At 44.8% G+C, this 16164-nt stretch overlaps 2 protein-coding genes across 2 annotated transcripts in view; one reads left to right on the forward strand and one right to left on the reverse strand.

Annotated features, from left to right (window-relative positions):
- LOC143350732 (uncharacterized) overlaps nucleotides 1–9825 on the forward strand; it is a 29823-nt gene extending 19998 nt beyond the window's left edge. Inside the window, 1 exon segment of the mRNA XM_076782742.1 lies at nucleotides 9822–9825. Coding sequence (XP_076638857.1) covers nucleotides 9822–9825 — 4 coding nt within the window.
- A 5-nt stretch (nucleotides 9826–9830) lies between these two features.
- Nucleotides 9831–16164, reverse strand: part of LOC143350733 (uncharacterized) — a 55812-nt gene continuing 49478 nt past the window's right edge. The window contains 1 exon segment of the mRNA XM_076782743.1: nucleotides 9831–9864. Within this exon segment, the coding sequence (XP_076638858.1) occupies nucleotides 9831–9864 (34 nt within the window).

A 16164-nucleotide genomic window follows, 5' to 3' on the forward strand; every position in this document is an offset into this window, starting at 1 on the left:
CGCGTTTGTATGGCGCGAGATAAAGTCCGCGACCTTCCATGGCGAGATTATGACGATTCATTTCTTCTAGCTGGCGATGCATCGCCTTCTTATCGTTCACAGCCTTCGCGACTCCTGCCGCCCCTCCGACCAATGAGCCAAGAACCCCCAATAATGGTAAAATCGGTAGGATACCGCCACGTTTCGCCGTTGGAAGTATTCGCTTCTTCACAGCATTCTTTTTTTTCTTTTTCAAACCCATGCCGAATTTTGTTTTGGCCTTCATAGCCGCCCAAACGGTTGTAGCAGCAGCCTTTTCCCCGAGACTGGAATCTCTCGCAGTAATGCGTTCTCGTGCTTTTGCTGCTAGGATGTTGTCAGCTGCGTGTCGTTTTACGAGATCGTTATTTTGTGAATACGCTATATCATGCTCGCGACATGCAGCATCCAGCGGATTGATACCTTGATCGCCTCGCGCCAAACGTTTCTCTAAATGTGTTCCGGGGCCACAAAACTGATAACCTGGAATATGTAATTCAATCGGAAGTGTGTTTATAACGCGATTTAATAGGCCTTTCCCAATTTTTGCTGACATTCGTCACAGTTGTTTATCGATGGTGGTGGTAGACAGTCAATGTGTGTTCTGCTGACTCGACAGGTTATATTTGAATACTGATTGTTTCAGCTCTATGCATCGCTATAAATAGACCAGCACTCTTTCGAAAGTATCTTCATTTGTATAATGCTGATAAAATATGCAGTTTATACGCCAATCACCTATGATCAAAGTGACTAATCTGGACAAAAAGATACAGTCTGAGAAAGAGTTACGCAAACATGGAAATATGCTGCCGGCCTCTATACGTGGTATCATCTGCGGTCCATCGAATTGTGGCAAAACGAACGTGTTGATTAGTTTGTTAGAAAGTCCGCATGGTATTTATTTCGAAAACGTATACGTGTACTCGAAATCGTTGCACCAACCGAAATATCGATATCTAGAAAATATATTCTCATCGATAGACGAAATTGGTTATTTTACATTTTCGAATAACAGCGATGTCGTTCCGCCGAGCGATGCACTTCCGAATTCCATTTTTATCTTTAATGATGTGGCATGTGATAAGCAAAACGTGGTAAGAGAATACTTTGCAATGGGTAGGCACTCGGACGTTGACTGTTTCTATCTTTGTCAGACATATGCAAAGATACCGAAGCATCTGATACGCGACAACGCGAACCTGCTGATCATGTTCAAACAAGATGGTACAAATCTAAAACATGTATACAACGATCATGTTAACACTGACATGTCATTTGAGAATTTCTGCAAATTGTGTACCGCTTGTTGGCAAGAAAAATATGGATTTGTAGTGATTGATAAAGACAGCGCATTATGGAATGGTCGCTATAGAAAGGGATTTAATGACTTTGCAATATCATAACATGTTCAGTTATTTCCGATACGTTGACAAAGCAGTGTTCCAACATGAGCAACAATATTGAAGATTGTGAGAGGATAACGAAACAGATTGCGAGAACGAGTGATTTGATTCGCAAAAAGTATCGTGAATTGAAAACTGGTAAAATTGAGGAAGAGATTGCGCTGGAAAAACACTTTAAGCCTGTTACTGAACCGTTGAAAGCAATTGTTGATAACGCGACAAAAAATTATGATCTATACAATAATACAGATATCGGAAGCGAACCATTAGCCACTCCGAATATCAAGGAATTGGATAAAACACAATCAAATTACTGGCTAAATCTTTCGAAACCACTAAAAATAAAAAAACCAAGATTAAGCAGTTTACTCGATATGAATCCCATGATTTCTACAGCGGCCTCTACATCGATTAAGACGATGCCAACAATAAAAAGCTCAGCAAGTTTACCCGATACGAATCTGATGGCCTCTACACCGATTAAGATAGCACCAACAATAAAAACCTCAGCAAGATTAAGCAGTTTACCTGGTATGAATACGATGACCTCTATACCGATTAAAACAACACCAGCAACAAAAAGCTTAGGAAACGAAGATACTTTTGAAAGTCCAAAAAGCTTAGCAAACGAAGATGTTTTTGAAAGCCCAAAAAGCAGTTTCTCAACATCTGTTCGAAGTCGGTTGCAAACGTCGGAAGGTGAAAAAACGTTGCGGAATCACCTAGGTCCGCTGAGTCAAAAATACATCGCGCCTGTATTACGTGGAGACATAGAGGTTGGTATGGATCATGTGTATGGTGTTTATCTCGGTAATGATGGACCGATGCTCGGTAATAAACACGTTGATGTGGACAATGCCGATAACATAATTATCGATGGCATACGATATTCTGGTACACCCGGTCTTTATAAATTGATATTTAAGAAAATTCCAGATAACGACATTTATACTGAGGCTGATGAATGCAAATATAGGGACATACTGCTGACAACGAGTGCACATAAGTACAAGCATGATTCGTATGGTAAAACATTAGGCAACAAAGGATACAAGTATAACTATGTAATCAAGCCTTTATTGAAAGATAGAAAAGTTGGAAAGGGTGTACCAAGCTCGATGAGATTAACCAGCAACAAGATTGAATACGTTCATTGGAATGATCCTAACGAACTCGTAGATCGGCTTCGATTGCTCGAGGCTTCGCGTCAAGCTGGTCACAATGCTCACGATAATGAGATGTTATCGATTATCGAGGAACTTCGCGAGGCAGAGCTCATTATAAATTAAGCTGCACTTTGACGATAGAATCAATCATTATCAAAATGCCAATCAACAAGTTTGGGTCATCGTTTGGAACAATGGAATCATACTATCGCTGGAATGGAGTAGTGAGAAATTATGTGCGCAACAACGCTCTATGTATTGTCGGTGCCGATTATGATGCAAAGGCGCGCAAGATTCGTCGAGTAGCACCACCTGTAGAGGATGGTGACGCTATCAACAAACTATACTTGCAAGAAAACATGACATTTATAAAAAATCGGCAAGATGAATTCGACAAGAAGATGATCATGTTTCATGATTACGTTCAGAATTTGAAAGATCAACTGAATCACTTGGAGAGGGATATTATCGAATTCCGAAATCAAATGCATCAATAGCTGGATGTTGGGACGTTGGAACGTTGGGACGTTGGGGCGTTGGGATGTTGGGACATTGAGATGTTGGAGCCTTGAGGTTTTGGGGTGTTGGGGACGTTGGGGTGTTGAGACGTTGAACATTGATTGATAAGACGTGTGCGTTAGGTCTTCGCGTTAGTGGCGAGTCATACATGGCCGAGAAGAAAACCTCCAGTATCGAGAAACGATGTCTTGTGGAAGAATTGCATGCTCCAGCGAGAAGACATTTTCCTCGAAGACGCGTCATAGTACATGGATACGACGACCTATGGCAAGCGGATGTGGTTGAGATGCGACCTTACACGCGATATAACAGAGGCTTCCATTACATACTCACTGTTATCGATGTGCTGAGTAAGCATGCGTGGGCTATACCCCTCAAAACCAAGAATGGAAATGAAGTTTCTACAGCGATCGGGAAGATAATCCGAGACAGTGGGAGGTATCCGAAAAATTTGCAGACCGACAAAGAAACTCCCCGACGGCGTCAGCACGGTGTGTTATGCGGATGACACACTGGTGCTGGCCGTCGGGGCGCACTGGGGGAGGGCCATGCGTCGCGCGGAGGAGGGGTCGCAACGCGTCGTCGACCGGATCAGGGGGATGGGGATGACGGTGGCGGTCCATAAGACCGAGGTGATTGCGTTTCATTCACCTCGGCAGGATCCGCCACCCCCTCTGATCCGGGTGGGTGGGGCTGACATCGAGGTGAAGCCCCGGATCAGGTATCTAGGGCTGATCCTCGATAGCCACTGGCGTTTCGAGGAGCATTTCCGCTGCCTGGTCCCCCGGTTGGAAAGGATGGTTGCGGCTCTGGGCCGGATCCTGCCCAACCTGGGGGGCCCGGCGGGCCGAGTTCGTCGCCTCTATGTGGCAATGGTCCAGTCGGTGGCCCTATACGGGGCCCCCGTCTGGGCGGACGACCTGGCTGCCTCCCGGCGCAGCATGACTATGCTGCGTCGGGTGCAGAGGCGCATGGCGCTCAGGGTCGTCCGCGGGTATCGGACCATGTCACATGAGGCGGCGACGGTTCTAGCGGGGATGCCGCCCATGGACCTGCTCGCGCGGTCGCACGCGGTGATGTACCGGCACCGCGTCGACCGTCGCGCGGGGGTGGGGGCGGTCCCGGGCGGGCAGGAACCTGCTTGGGGCGATTTGAAGCGCCAGGCCCGGCAGTCCGTGTTGCTCGCGTGGCAGGAGCGGCTGGCTCTGCCAACCGCGGGGCACCGGACTGTCGGGGCGGTTCGGCCACTCCTGAAGGAGTGGCTGGACAGAGGCCATGGCAGCCTCACCTACCGGATGGCACAGGTATTTTCCGGGCATGGCAGCTTCGGAAGATACCTGTGCCGGATAGGGAAGGAGCCGACGGCGCGTTGCTGCCACTGCGACGCTGAGCAGGACACGGCGGATCATACCCTGGAGGTATGCCCCGCGTGGGAGGGGGAGCGCCGTGTCCTGGTCGGCGTCGTCGGGCGGGATGTCTCGCTGCCGGGCGTGGTGCGCGCCATGCTCGGCAGCGAGGGGAAGTGGAGGGCCGTGGCCTCCTTCTGCGAGAACGTAATGTTGCAGAAGGAGGCCGCGGGGAGGGAGCGCGAGCTTCAACGGCGCGCTGAAGCTCGCGCTCGTGCGGTGGCCCGAGGTCGTCGCCCGGTCGCGAGGCGTCGCGGGCGGCCGCCTCGGCGTGGCGGATGACCTAGGCTGGGAGGGGGGTCCTGAGGGGACCCTCCTCCCGCCAGGCGGCGCCGGGTCGGACCGGTTGGGGGTAGGAGTGCCTCCCCCTACCGGTCCGACGCAAGGGGAGGCACCCTCGGCGGTCTGGTGCGGCCATGAACGCCCGGCCGCCGAGGGGTGGAAACGGGGTCGCGGGCGGTTGCGAGTTGGGGCTCGCAGCCGCCACTAAACGCGGCTCCGGGACGGATAGCGGCGGGATGGAGTGGCCCCGTCCCGCCGCTATGAGGCAGTGTGTCTACTGGGGGGACCGATTGTCCCCCCGGGGGATGGGCGCGAAAGCGCGGGCACGGGGAGGATACCGGAAGAATGCTTCGAGCGATTCCCGGTATCCTCCCAAAGCGTGCCGAAGGGTCACCGTGGGGTTTTTAGTGGGTAGGTCCCGCGCCTGTCGTTGTACGGGCGCGGGGAATCCCACACACCCCTCCCACCTCTCCCCAAGGAGGTGGGAGGGAGTCTTTCGAAGATTTTCCCCACGACAAAAAAAAAAAAAAAAAAAAAAAAAAAAAAAAAAAAAGACCGACAAAGAAAAGGAATTTTACAACGCAAATATGCAAAAACTTTTGTCAAAATACACCATAAATCATTATTCAACGTATTCGGTGATGAAGGCGTCAGTCGTCGAGCGGTTCAATCGTACACTCAAAAACGATACGTGGACACAGTTTACACTTAATGGAAATTATAAATGGATTGATTCGCTGCAGCATCTCATATCAAATTACAACGCGCGAAAGCATCGAACTATCGCTATGCGACCAATTGATGTTACACCAACAAACGCTGCTATGCTCTTAACAATGGCGTATAATCATATAAAAATTGCCGCTCCTGCACGATTCAAAGTGGGAGATGCAGTACGCGTGAGCAAATTCAAGACAATTTTTGAAAAAAGTTACACACCGAATTGGAGCACTGAAATATTTACAATCGCCGAGGTACAGAAAACTAATCCTGCAACGTATCTGCTGAAAGATATTTATGAAAAACCAATTGCTGGAGGATTCTACGAACACGAGTTGCAACGCGTTGCAAATTCCGACGTGTATATAGTTGAAAAAGTATTGCGTAAGAAGGGGAACAATGTGTATGTAAAATGGTTGGGGCTCAATAACTCGCACAATTCGTGGATCCATAAAAGTAATGTTTCGTAACATAATTATTCATTGCTTTAATAAATATATCATATTTTTAAATCATCAAAACATGGTATCTAATTTCTTTCCCATGGTAAGGGTCTCCATATATATATTACAGAATTCTTTGCCTGTAAATGCAATGTATACGTTTTGCAGAAGTTGCGATTTTGCACGTGTTCAGCGTAATCTAAAACGTCTTGCAAAAAAACGTTGCGCTCTTCGCAGAAGAAGAACATGCGACATAAAATAAGAATATGAATAGCGTGTACGTAAAATGATTAGGACCCCAATAGCTCGCACAATTCGTGTGTAATGTTATACGCTTTGCAGAAGTTGCATGTTTAGACGTGTTCAAGGTAATCTAAAAGACATTTTTGCAAAAGTTGCACTTTTCGCAGAAGAAGAACATGTGATATAAAAAATTCCTCCCCCCACTACGCGCCATCCGCTTCCCTGATACATATGATGCAACGTTGCATTTAAGTACTGCACAATATTCACACTCGTTTGATAGTATCGTCGTGAAACATTATCTATTGAATTCTACGTTCAAATTTTTTCTGAAAAAATGAATTATTGCATTCCTTGCGATACAGCATGCACAAGTAATCAGTAAGTATTATTATCACCATTTTTTCTTATCCATTTTTTCTTATTGTTATTACTTATTGTTATTACTTACCTTTTATTCTTTATTTACTTTTCTACATGTAACAGTAGCAAGAAACAGCATTCAACGCCTCATATACTGGGAAGGAGGTTTGCCCTCACATCCACAGCATACAAGTATTTGGATATTGCAATCGGTGTAGGACCTGTATCCGCCGTGGAAATTATACTTGGCGATACTCGAGGAAATAAATTGTTGCTGTCTTACTCAACATGGATGGTGTTTATTCAGAAACGCGAGGACATCAAACAACATGTGCTATCAGCTCCTTCTCCAACATCGTTATCAATTTGTGATTTGGTGCTTACGGTTGTTGCAATGCGTGATATGAACATTGTACAAGTGAAATTGCATGATGCTTGCATGTATATGAAACCGACAACTCTATTGTTTTTATTCGAACTGGAACAGTGCATCGAGCATGCATATTCGTGGCTATGCCAAAATGCGCACTATGTTGGTGAGAAATACCAAGAATTTACAAATATTTTAAAACGCAATAGTATTATGCGTAAACGTGATGCAGACAAAATCCTTCGTGAATATTACGACAAAAATTCGCCTGTAGATTGCGAGCTGTTGGCATATGCGCTGGATAACATTTTATATGATGCTATTAATAATTAAAAATAGAAACTGTACCTAATTTTTGTGGAATAAAATTTCGAAATAGTCAAAAGACGTCTAATTTCTTTCCCCACCTCCTCTTTATCAACCTCTGATAATTACCTTTGATAATTACCACTTCTTTTTACCAGATGCATCTCTTTTATCCCCCTTTCCCTTTCTATCGATACCAGGCAATTACCCTCTTCCATTTTCTAACCTCCGCTAATTACCAGCCGCTAATGTCAATTATCGATCGTTGATACTAATTACAGACCATAAATACTAATTACCAACCATAGATACTAAATATCGACCGTAGATACCAATTATCGATTGTCGGTAATAGTTACCGACCTCCCACTCCGACTGCCCCCCCCCCTCCCGACGGACCCACCTCGGGCACCCCTCACCCACCTTCCCTCACCCTCATCACCCCTTCCCCCACCTCCCCTCCCCCCCCTCCCCCTCCCCCGCACCCCCCTCGGTGCCCCCTGTCCAGAACTCTCCTTTCTCACCTACTCACGTCTCCATCGGGGCAGTCCCCCGTCGTCGCTATGGCACGAGACACATCCTGCGTTGTGACCGAATCGTCTAGCCCACAAACGCGCATCTCCGTGCGCTTCGCGGGCCTCGCGACCCGGACAACCCGCTCGCCCAGCTGTTCCCAGAGCCTCTGGGAGAGTCGGTCCGCCTTCTCCCAGCCCTACGGTCCGGGAATCTCCAGCAGGAGGCCCCCGGACACGGCTCTCTTCTTCCTTACTAGCCAGCTGCTCGCATACAAGCTTACTGGTTGCTTACTAGCTAACAGGATGCTTAGTAGCATTCTGCTCCCCTACAAGGACCCTGCTCGCTTACCAGCTTACTGCCTGCTTGCTAGCATACTGCTTGCTTCCTAGCCAGCTGCTTGCTTTTTAGCACACTGATTCCTTACTAGCTTCCTGCTTGCTTACTAGCACACTGGTTCCTTAATAGCTTACTGCTAGCTTGCTAGCACTCTGCTCTCTTACTAGGTCCCAGCTCGCTTTCCAGCTTCCTGCTCGCGTACTAGCTTACTGCTGGCTTACTAGCTTACAGCTCCTTTACTCGCTTACTGCTTGCTTACTAGCCCGCTGCTCGCTTATTAGATTACTGCTTGCTTACTGGCATACTGCTTTCTTACTAGCAGGCTGCTTGCTTACTAGTTTACTGCTTGCTTACTAGCCTACTGCTAGCTTACTCCCTTACTGCTTGCTTTCTAGCTTACTGTTTGCTTCGTAGCTTACTGCTCGCTTACTAGCTTACTCCTTGCTTACTAGCTTACTGCTTGCTTACTAGCACACTACTCGCTTAGTAGCTGACAGCTTGCATACTAGCTTGGTGCTTGCTTTCTAGCTTACAGCTTGCCCACAATCTTACTGCTAGCTTGCTCGCTTACTGCTCCCTTACTAGCTTCCTGCTTGCTTACCAGATGCCTGGTTCCTTAATAGCTTACTGCTAGCTTACTAGCATCCTGCTTCCTTACTAGGTCCATGCTCGCTTACTAGCTTACTGCTTGCATACAAGCATAATTCTTCCTTACTAGCACACTGCTCGCTTTGTATCTTACTGGTTGCTTACTAGCTAACTGGATGCTTAGTAGCATTCTGCACCATTACAAGGACCCTCCTCGCTTGCCAGCTTACTGCTTGCTTACATGCTTACTGCTTGCTTGCTAGCATACTGCTTGCTTACTAGCCAGCTGTTTACTCTCTAGCATACTGCTTCCTTACTAGCTTCCTGTTTGCTTACTAGCTTGCTGGTTCCTAAATAGCTTACTGCTAGCTTACCAGCACTCTGCTCTCTTACTAGGTCCCTGCTCGCTTTCTAGCTTCCTGCACGTTTACTGCTTGCCTACTAGCCCGCTGCTTGCTTATTAGCTTACTGCTTGCTTACTGGCATACTGCTTTCTTACTAGCCAGCTGCTTGCCTGCTAGCTTCCAGCTCACTTACTGTATCGCTGCTTGCTTACTAGCATACTGCTTCCTTACTATCTTCTTCCTCGCTTACTAGCTCACTGCTTGCTTACTATTTTACTACTTGCTTACTAACTTACTACCTCCTTACTAGCTACCTGCTATCTTACCAGCTTACTGCTTGCTTACAAGCCTACTGCTTGCTTACTAGCTTACTGCTTGCTTAGAAGCTTACTGCTTGGTTACTAGATTGCTACATGCTTTCTAGCTTGCCGCTTGCTTACTGGCGTACTACATGCTTACTTGCTTACTGCTTGCTTACTACCTAACTGCACTCTTACTGCATTCCTGCTTACTTCTTAACACATTGTAGGTCGGCCCCGCGAAAACGCGGGATTCGAAGTCTATCGCTTGAGCGCCGGGCCCGCGAAAACGCGGGTTTCGAAGTGTATCGCTTGAACGCCGGCCCCGTGAAAACGCGGGTTTCAAAGTCTGCCGCTTCAGCGCTGGGTCTGCGATAATACAGCATTCTTTTCTTTGGCGATTTGTTGGCTGTTGTCATGACTACGCTGATGCAAGAGTTACTCTTGAGCATCGTATACTGTAGCCAGTAAATCTTTCATGGCTTTACGCTTTTAGATGAACAGCTTAATAGGCCATCTTATTCTGTGCATTTTTACTCCTATAATATGAGTGAATTTACTGAGTATATGTCGCTGATCCTCTATCAGATTATTCTATACAATCAGAAGATTCTGATATAGAGGTCGAGGTCAGTGTTAGTGATGTGATTCCAAAAAGAAGAACAAGAACTGTTCCATTGCAGTATTCCAGTGATTCCGATGATCTAATTGATAGTGAAATGTTCACAGAATCACATAGTGACACTGAATCATGGTCAAATGTTGATAAAGCTCCTAACGTACCAGATTTTATTGCGGAATCTGGTCCAAAGATTGTTCCTGCTAATAAGCAGAGAAATGTTTATTGGCAATGATTTATTTCAATTGATGGTAAATGAATCAAACATTTATTATCATCAGAATAAGGACAAGATGTGTAATGGTAAAAAAATGCCTAAGTGGAGGGATGTTTCTCTAGGCGACATGAAGAAATTTCTTGGTTTGATTATATTGATGGGCCAAATAAAGAAAGATCGAAAAGATGATTACTGGTCGACAGACTTTTATACGAAAACACCATCGTTCTCCACGGTAATGTCGCGTAACAGATTTCGCCAGATTTGGGACACATGGCATTTTTCAAATAATCGTACAACAGCTGGTTCTAATAAGCTCGGGAAGTTTCAGCTAATACTGAGTTATTTATTAGATAAATTTAAATCAGTATACACGCCGAAAAAGGAGCTTTCGCTTGACGAATCTATTATTTCATGGCGTGGAAGATTATCTATAAAAACGTACAAACCCGCAAAAATAATAAAGTATGGCCTACTGTGTCGTATGTTATGTGAAGCTAAAAGTGGATATATTTGCAATTTGGAAATATACTGTGCGAATGGCAAAAAACTGGGCCAAACTATAATGTCGTTGCTCGATAAACATATAGGACTGGGGTATCATGTATATATGGATAATTATTATAACAGTATTTGTACCGCAGAATTGCTTCTGAAAAATGGTACACGAGTTTGCGGTACAATTAGAGCGAATAGAGGTGTTCCCGAATCTATGAAGCATATCAGATTAAAAACTGGAGATTATACATTTAAAAGAAAAAATGAAATTTTAGTACAGGCGTGGAAGCCAAAACACAAAATCGTATACATGGTTTCTACAATACATTCGGGAGAACTAACAAACACAAAAAAAGTACATTGGAAAACAAAACAAGAAATTATAAAACCTCAATCTGTCATAGATTATAACAAATATATGATGGGCGTAGATTTGGCCGATCAGTTTTTATCATATTTTTCCATTATGAGGAAAACAGTGAAATGGACAAAGAAAACAGTTTTGTTTCTTTTAAATTGCGCATTGTTCAATGCATATAGATTATATGTTGAGTTCAATGGTAACACTATAAAATATCAAAAATTTTTACATGCTGTTGCATGTTTATGGATCGAGGAATATCCAAGTACTCAAGATGTATCGAATGATTGTGTGGAACGAACTTCTGCATTAGTTCCTACACCTCGCATATCAAAATATGATCACCCTCAGAGACTATCGGGTGATATAAAGAAGCATAACGTTACTCGAATTATTGGATCTGGGAAAAACCGATATGTACGACGTCCATGCAAAGTTTGCTCTGCTAGCAAAAAAAGAAGCGAGAGTAGCTTTATGTGCTCTCTGTGCCTAGTACCTTTACATCTTGGAAAATGTTTCGAAAAATACCATACATCTCTTAAATATTAATACTTTTCTTTCCGTTCATATTATATATATGTAATAATCAATCATCAAATAAAACAGGTGTATTTTTTTATAATTATAAATTAAAATTTTCTATTTTGCTTCTATTTTTTGTTATCGCTAAATTGCATATAATGAATATGTAAATCAATTTTAGTGTTTTACAATAATGTATAAAACTTTAAATATTTTCTTCACCTACTCATTGGTCGTCAAAAAGCGAATCATGCCGGCGCCTAGGCTTTACGCGGTCGATACTGTGCTGGCGCTCAGATTTTAAATGTATCAGATGCCACCGGCGTACAATGTGTTAACTAACGGCTTTCTTACTGGCAAGCTGCATGCTTACTAGCTTACTGGTTGCTTGCTAGCTAACAGCATACTTACTAGCTTCTAGCTTTCTTAATAGCTTCCTGTTCGCCTACTAGCTTACTGCTTGCTAACTATCTTACTGCTTGCATACTCGCATCCTGCTTGCTTACAATCTAGCTGCTTGCTTTCGAGCTTACTGCAGGCTTACTAACTGCTTGCTTACTTGTCTACTACTTCCTTACTAGCTTACAGCTAGCTTAATAGCTAACTGCTTGATTACAAGCTTACTGCTTCCTTACTAACTAACTGCATTTGTACTAGCCTGCCGCTTGCTTACTAACATACTGCTTCCTTACTAGCTTCCTGCTTGCTAACTAGCTCACTGCTAGCTAACTAGATTACTGCTTCCTTTCTAGCTTACTCTTTGCTTACTAGCATACGGCTTTGTTACTAGCTCACTGCTTGCTTACTAGCTCTCTGCTTTTTTAACAGCTTACGGTTTGCTTACTACCTTATTGGTTACTTACTAGCTCGCTGCACGCCTACTGGCACAGTGCATGCTTACTGGCATCACGCTTGCTTACTGGCATGCTGCTTCCTTACTAGCTTCCTGCTCGCTTACTGACTCACTGCTTGCTTACTAAGTTACTGCTTGCTTACTAGCTAACAGCCTTCTAACTAGCCTGCTCGTTGCTTCCTAGGTTACTGCCTGCTTACTCGATTACTGCTTGCTTGCTAGCTTCCACCTCGCTAAGTAGCTCACTGCTTGCTTACTAACTTACTGCTTGCTTACTATCTTACGGCTTGCTTACTAGGATACTGCTTCCTTACTAGCTAACTGTTCTTTTACTATCCTGCTGCTTGCTTACTAGCTCACTGCTCGCTTACTAGCTCGCTGCTTGCTTACTAGGTTACACCATTCTTACTAGCTTCCCCGTGGCTTACTGGCACACTGCTTGATTACTAGCTTATTGGTTGCTTTCTAGCATGCTGCATCCTTACTAGCTTCCTGCTCGCTTACTGCCTTACTGCTTGCTTACTAACTTGCTGCTTACTTTATAGCGTATTGCTTGCTTTCTAGCCTACTGCTTGCCTACCAGCTTACTGCTTGCTTACATGCTTACTGGTTGCTTACTAGATTACTGCTCCCTTACTAGCTTACTGTTTCCTTACTAACTTCCTGCTTGCTTACTAGATTACTGGTACCTTAATAGCTTATTGCTAGCTTACTAGCATCCTGCTCTCTAGCTATGTCCATGCTCGCTTACAAGCCTACTCCTTGCTTACTAGCATAATGCTTTCTTAATAGCTCCCTGCACGCTTACTAGCTGACTCGTTGCTTACTAGCTAACTGGATGCTTAGTAGCATTCTGCTCCCTTACAAGGTCCCTGCTAGCTTACTAGCCCACTGCTAGCTTACAAGATTACAGCTTGCTACTAGTTTGCTGCTCGCTCAACACCTAACTACATTCTTACTAGCCTGCTGCTAGCTTGCTTGCTTACCGCTCGCTTACTATCTTCCTCCTCGCTTACTAGCACACTGCTTCCTTACTAGCTTCTTGCTCGCTTACTAGCTCGTTGTTTCCTTACTAACTTAGTGCTTGCTTACTAGCTTACTACTTCCTTCCTAGCATGCTGCTTTCATACTAGCCAGCAGCTTTCTGACTAGCCTGCTGCTTGCTTACAAGCTTACTACTTCCTTACTAGCTTCCAGCTTGCTTACCGGCTTACTGCTCTCCTACAAACTTACTGCTTTGTTGCTAACTAAATGCTTGCTCACTAGCTCACTGGCTGCTCTCTAACTTACTGACCCCTTACTAGCTCAACGCTTGCTTACTAGCTTACCGGTTGCTTACTAGCTTACTGCTTGCTTACTAGCATACTACTTTCTTACAACCTTCCTGCTCTCGTACTAGCTTACTGCATGCTTAATACCTTCCTCCTCCCTCAGTAGGTACTAGCTTTCTTACTAGCCTGCTGCATGCTTCCTAGCCGGCTGCATGCTTACTAGCTTACCGTTTGCGTACTAGCTTACTGCTTGCTTACTAGCATACTACTATCTTACCAGCTTCCTGTTCGCTTACTAGCTTACTCCTTGTTTACTAGTTTGCTGCTCGCTTACTGCATGCTTACTAGCTTCCTGCTCGCTTACTATCTCAGTGCATGGTTACTAGCGTACTGCTTGCTTACAAGCTTACTGCTTGCTTACTAGATAACTGCTTTCCTACCAGTAAACTGCTTGCTTAATAGATTACTACTCTGCTACAAGTTAGCTGGCTGCTTACTAGCTCTATGCTTGCTTACTACCTCCCTGCTTTCTTAGCAGCTACCAGCTTTCTTGCTTGCCTGCTGCTTGCTTACTAGCCTGCTGCTTGATTTCTAGCATACAGCTAGCTTACCAGCTCACTGCTTGCCTACTAGATTACTGGTTGTATACTAGCACACAGCTTGCTTACAGTCAAACTTCCTCCTTGCCTCCATACTAGCTTACTGCTTGCTGAATAGCTAGCTGCTTTCCTAATTGCCTGCTGTTTGCATTCTAGCTTACTGCTTGCTTACTAGCTTGCCGCTTGCCGCTTGCTTTCTAGCTTACTGCTTGCTTGTATTATACAGCTTCCTTACTAGCTTCCATTTGGCTTACTATATCACTGCTTGCTTACTAGCATACTGCTTGTTAACTAGCTTACGGCTTACTTACTAGCATACTGCGTTCTTACTAGCTAGCAGCTTTCTGACTAGTCTGCTGCTTGCATCTTTGCTTAGTAGCTTACAGCATGCTTTCAATCATAGTGCTTGCTTATTAGATAGCTACTTGTTTTCCAGCTTACTGCTTGCTTACTAGCATACTGCATCCTTACTAGCTCCCTGCTCGCTTTCTAGCTTCCTGCTCGCTTACTAGCTTACTGCCTGCATACTAGCCAGCTGCTTGCTTTCTAGCATACTGCATTCTTACTAGCTTTCTGCTTGCTTACTTACTTACTGGTTCCTTAATAGCTTACTGCTAGCTTACTAGCATTCTGCTCGCTTACTAGCTTACTGCTTGCTTACTAATTTACAGCATGCCCAATAGCTAACTGCTTTCTTGCTAGCTTGCTGCTTGATTTCTAGCTTACAGCACTAACTGCTCTCTTACTAACCTGTTGCTTGCCCTCTAGCTTACTGTTTGCTTACTAGCATGCTGCTTCCTTTCTAGCTTACCGGTGTCTTACTAGCTTGCTTCTTGTTTCCTAACATACTGAATGCTTACTACCATACAGCTAGCCTTACTAGCTTCCAGCTCGCTTACTAGCACACTGCTTACATGCTTGCTTACTGCTTGCTTACTAGCTCACTGGTGGCTTTCTAGCATACTGCTAGCTTAACTGCATACTGCTTCCTTCCTAGCTTCCTGCTCGCTTACTAGCTCTCGGCCTGCTTACTAGCTGACTGCTTTGTTACAGTCTTACTGCTTGCTTACTATCTTACTGCTTGCTTACTAGCACTCTGGTTGCTTACTAGCCTACCGCTCGCTTAATATCTCACTGCTTCCTTACTAGCATCCTGCTCGCTTACTGTCTCACTGCATACTTACCAGCTGAATGCTTGCTTACTAGCTTACTGCTTGCTTACTGATGCAACTCATCCGGACATCCGGTGTTTGGGCTAGTAAGCCAGCAGTGAGCTAGAGAGCAAGCAAGAAGCTAGTAAGGAAGCAGTATGCTAGAAAACAAGCAGCGGGCTCGTTAGCAAGCAGTAAGCTAGTAAGCGAGCAGGGACCTAGTGAGGAAGTAGTAAAGTAGTAAGCAAGAACAAAGTTAGTAAGCAAGCTGTGAACTGGTAAGTTAGCAGGAAACTAGTAAGGAAGCAGTAAACTAGTAAGGGAGCATGGAGCTAGTAAGGAAGCAGTATGCTAGTAAGCAAGAAGTAAGCTAGACAGCAAGTTGTAAGCTAGCAAGCAAGTAGTAAGCTAGAAAGCAAGGAACAGGCTGGTAAAATAGCAGTTAGCTAGTAAGAGAGCAGTATGATACTAAGCAACCAGTAAGTTAGTAAGCACGCAGCAGGCTAGAAAGATAGCATTTAGCTAGTAAGAACGCAGTAACCTAGTATGCATGCAGTAAGCTGGTAAGCAGTCTGTGAGCTGGATAGCGAGGAGTAAGCTAGTAAGAAAGCTGTTATGCTGTTAAGCAAGCAGTATGCTAGTAAGCAAGCAGTGAACTAGTAGGCGAGCGGGAAACTAGTGTGGAGGCAGTATGCTAGTAACCAAGCAGTAAGCAAGTAAGTTACAAGTAAGCTAGTAAGCAAGCAGC

Source organism: Colletes latitarsis, unplaced genomic scaffold, assembly GCF_051014445.1.
Source record: "Colletes latitarsis isolate SP2378_abdomen unplaced genomic scaffold, iyColLati1 scaffold0027, whole genome shotgun sequence".
Classification (NCBI taxonomy): domain Eukaryota; kingdom Metazoa; phylum Arthropoda; class Insecta; order Hymenoptera; family Colletidae; genus Colletes; species Colletes latitarsis.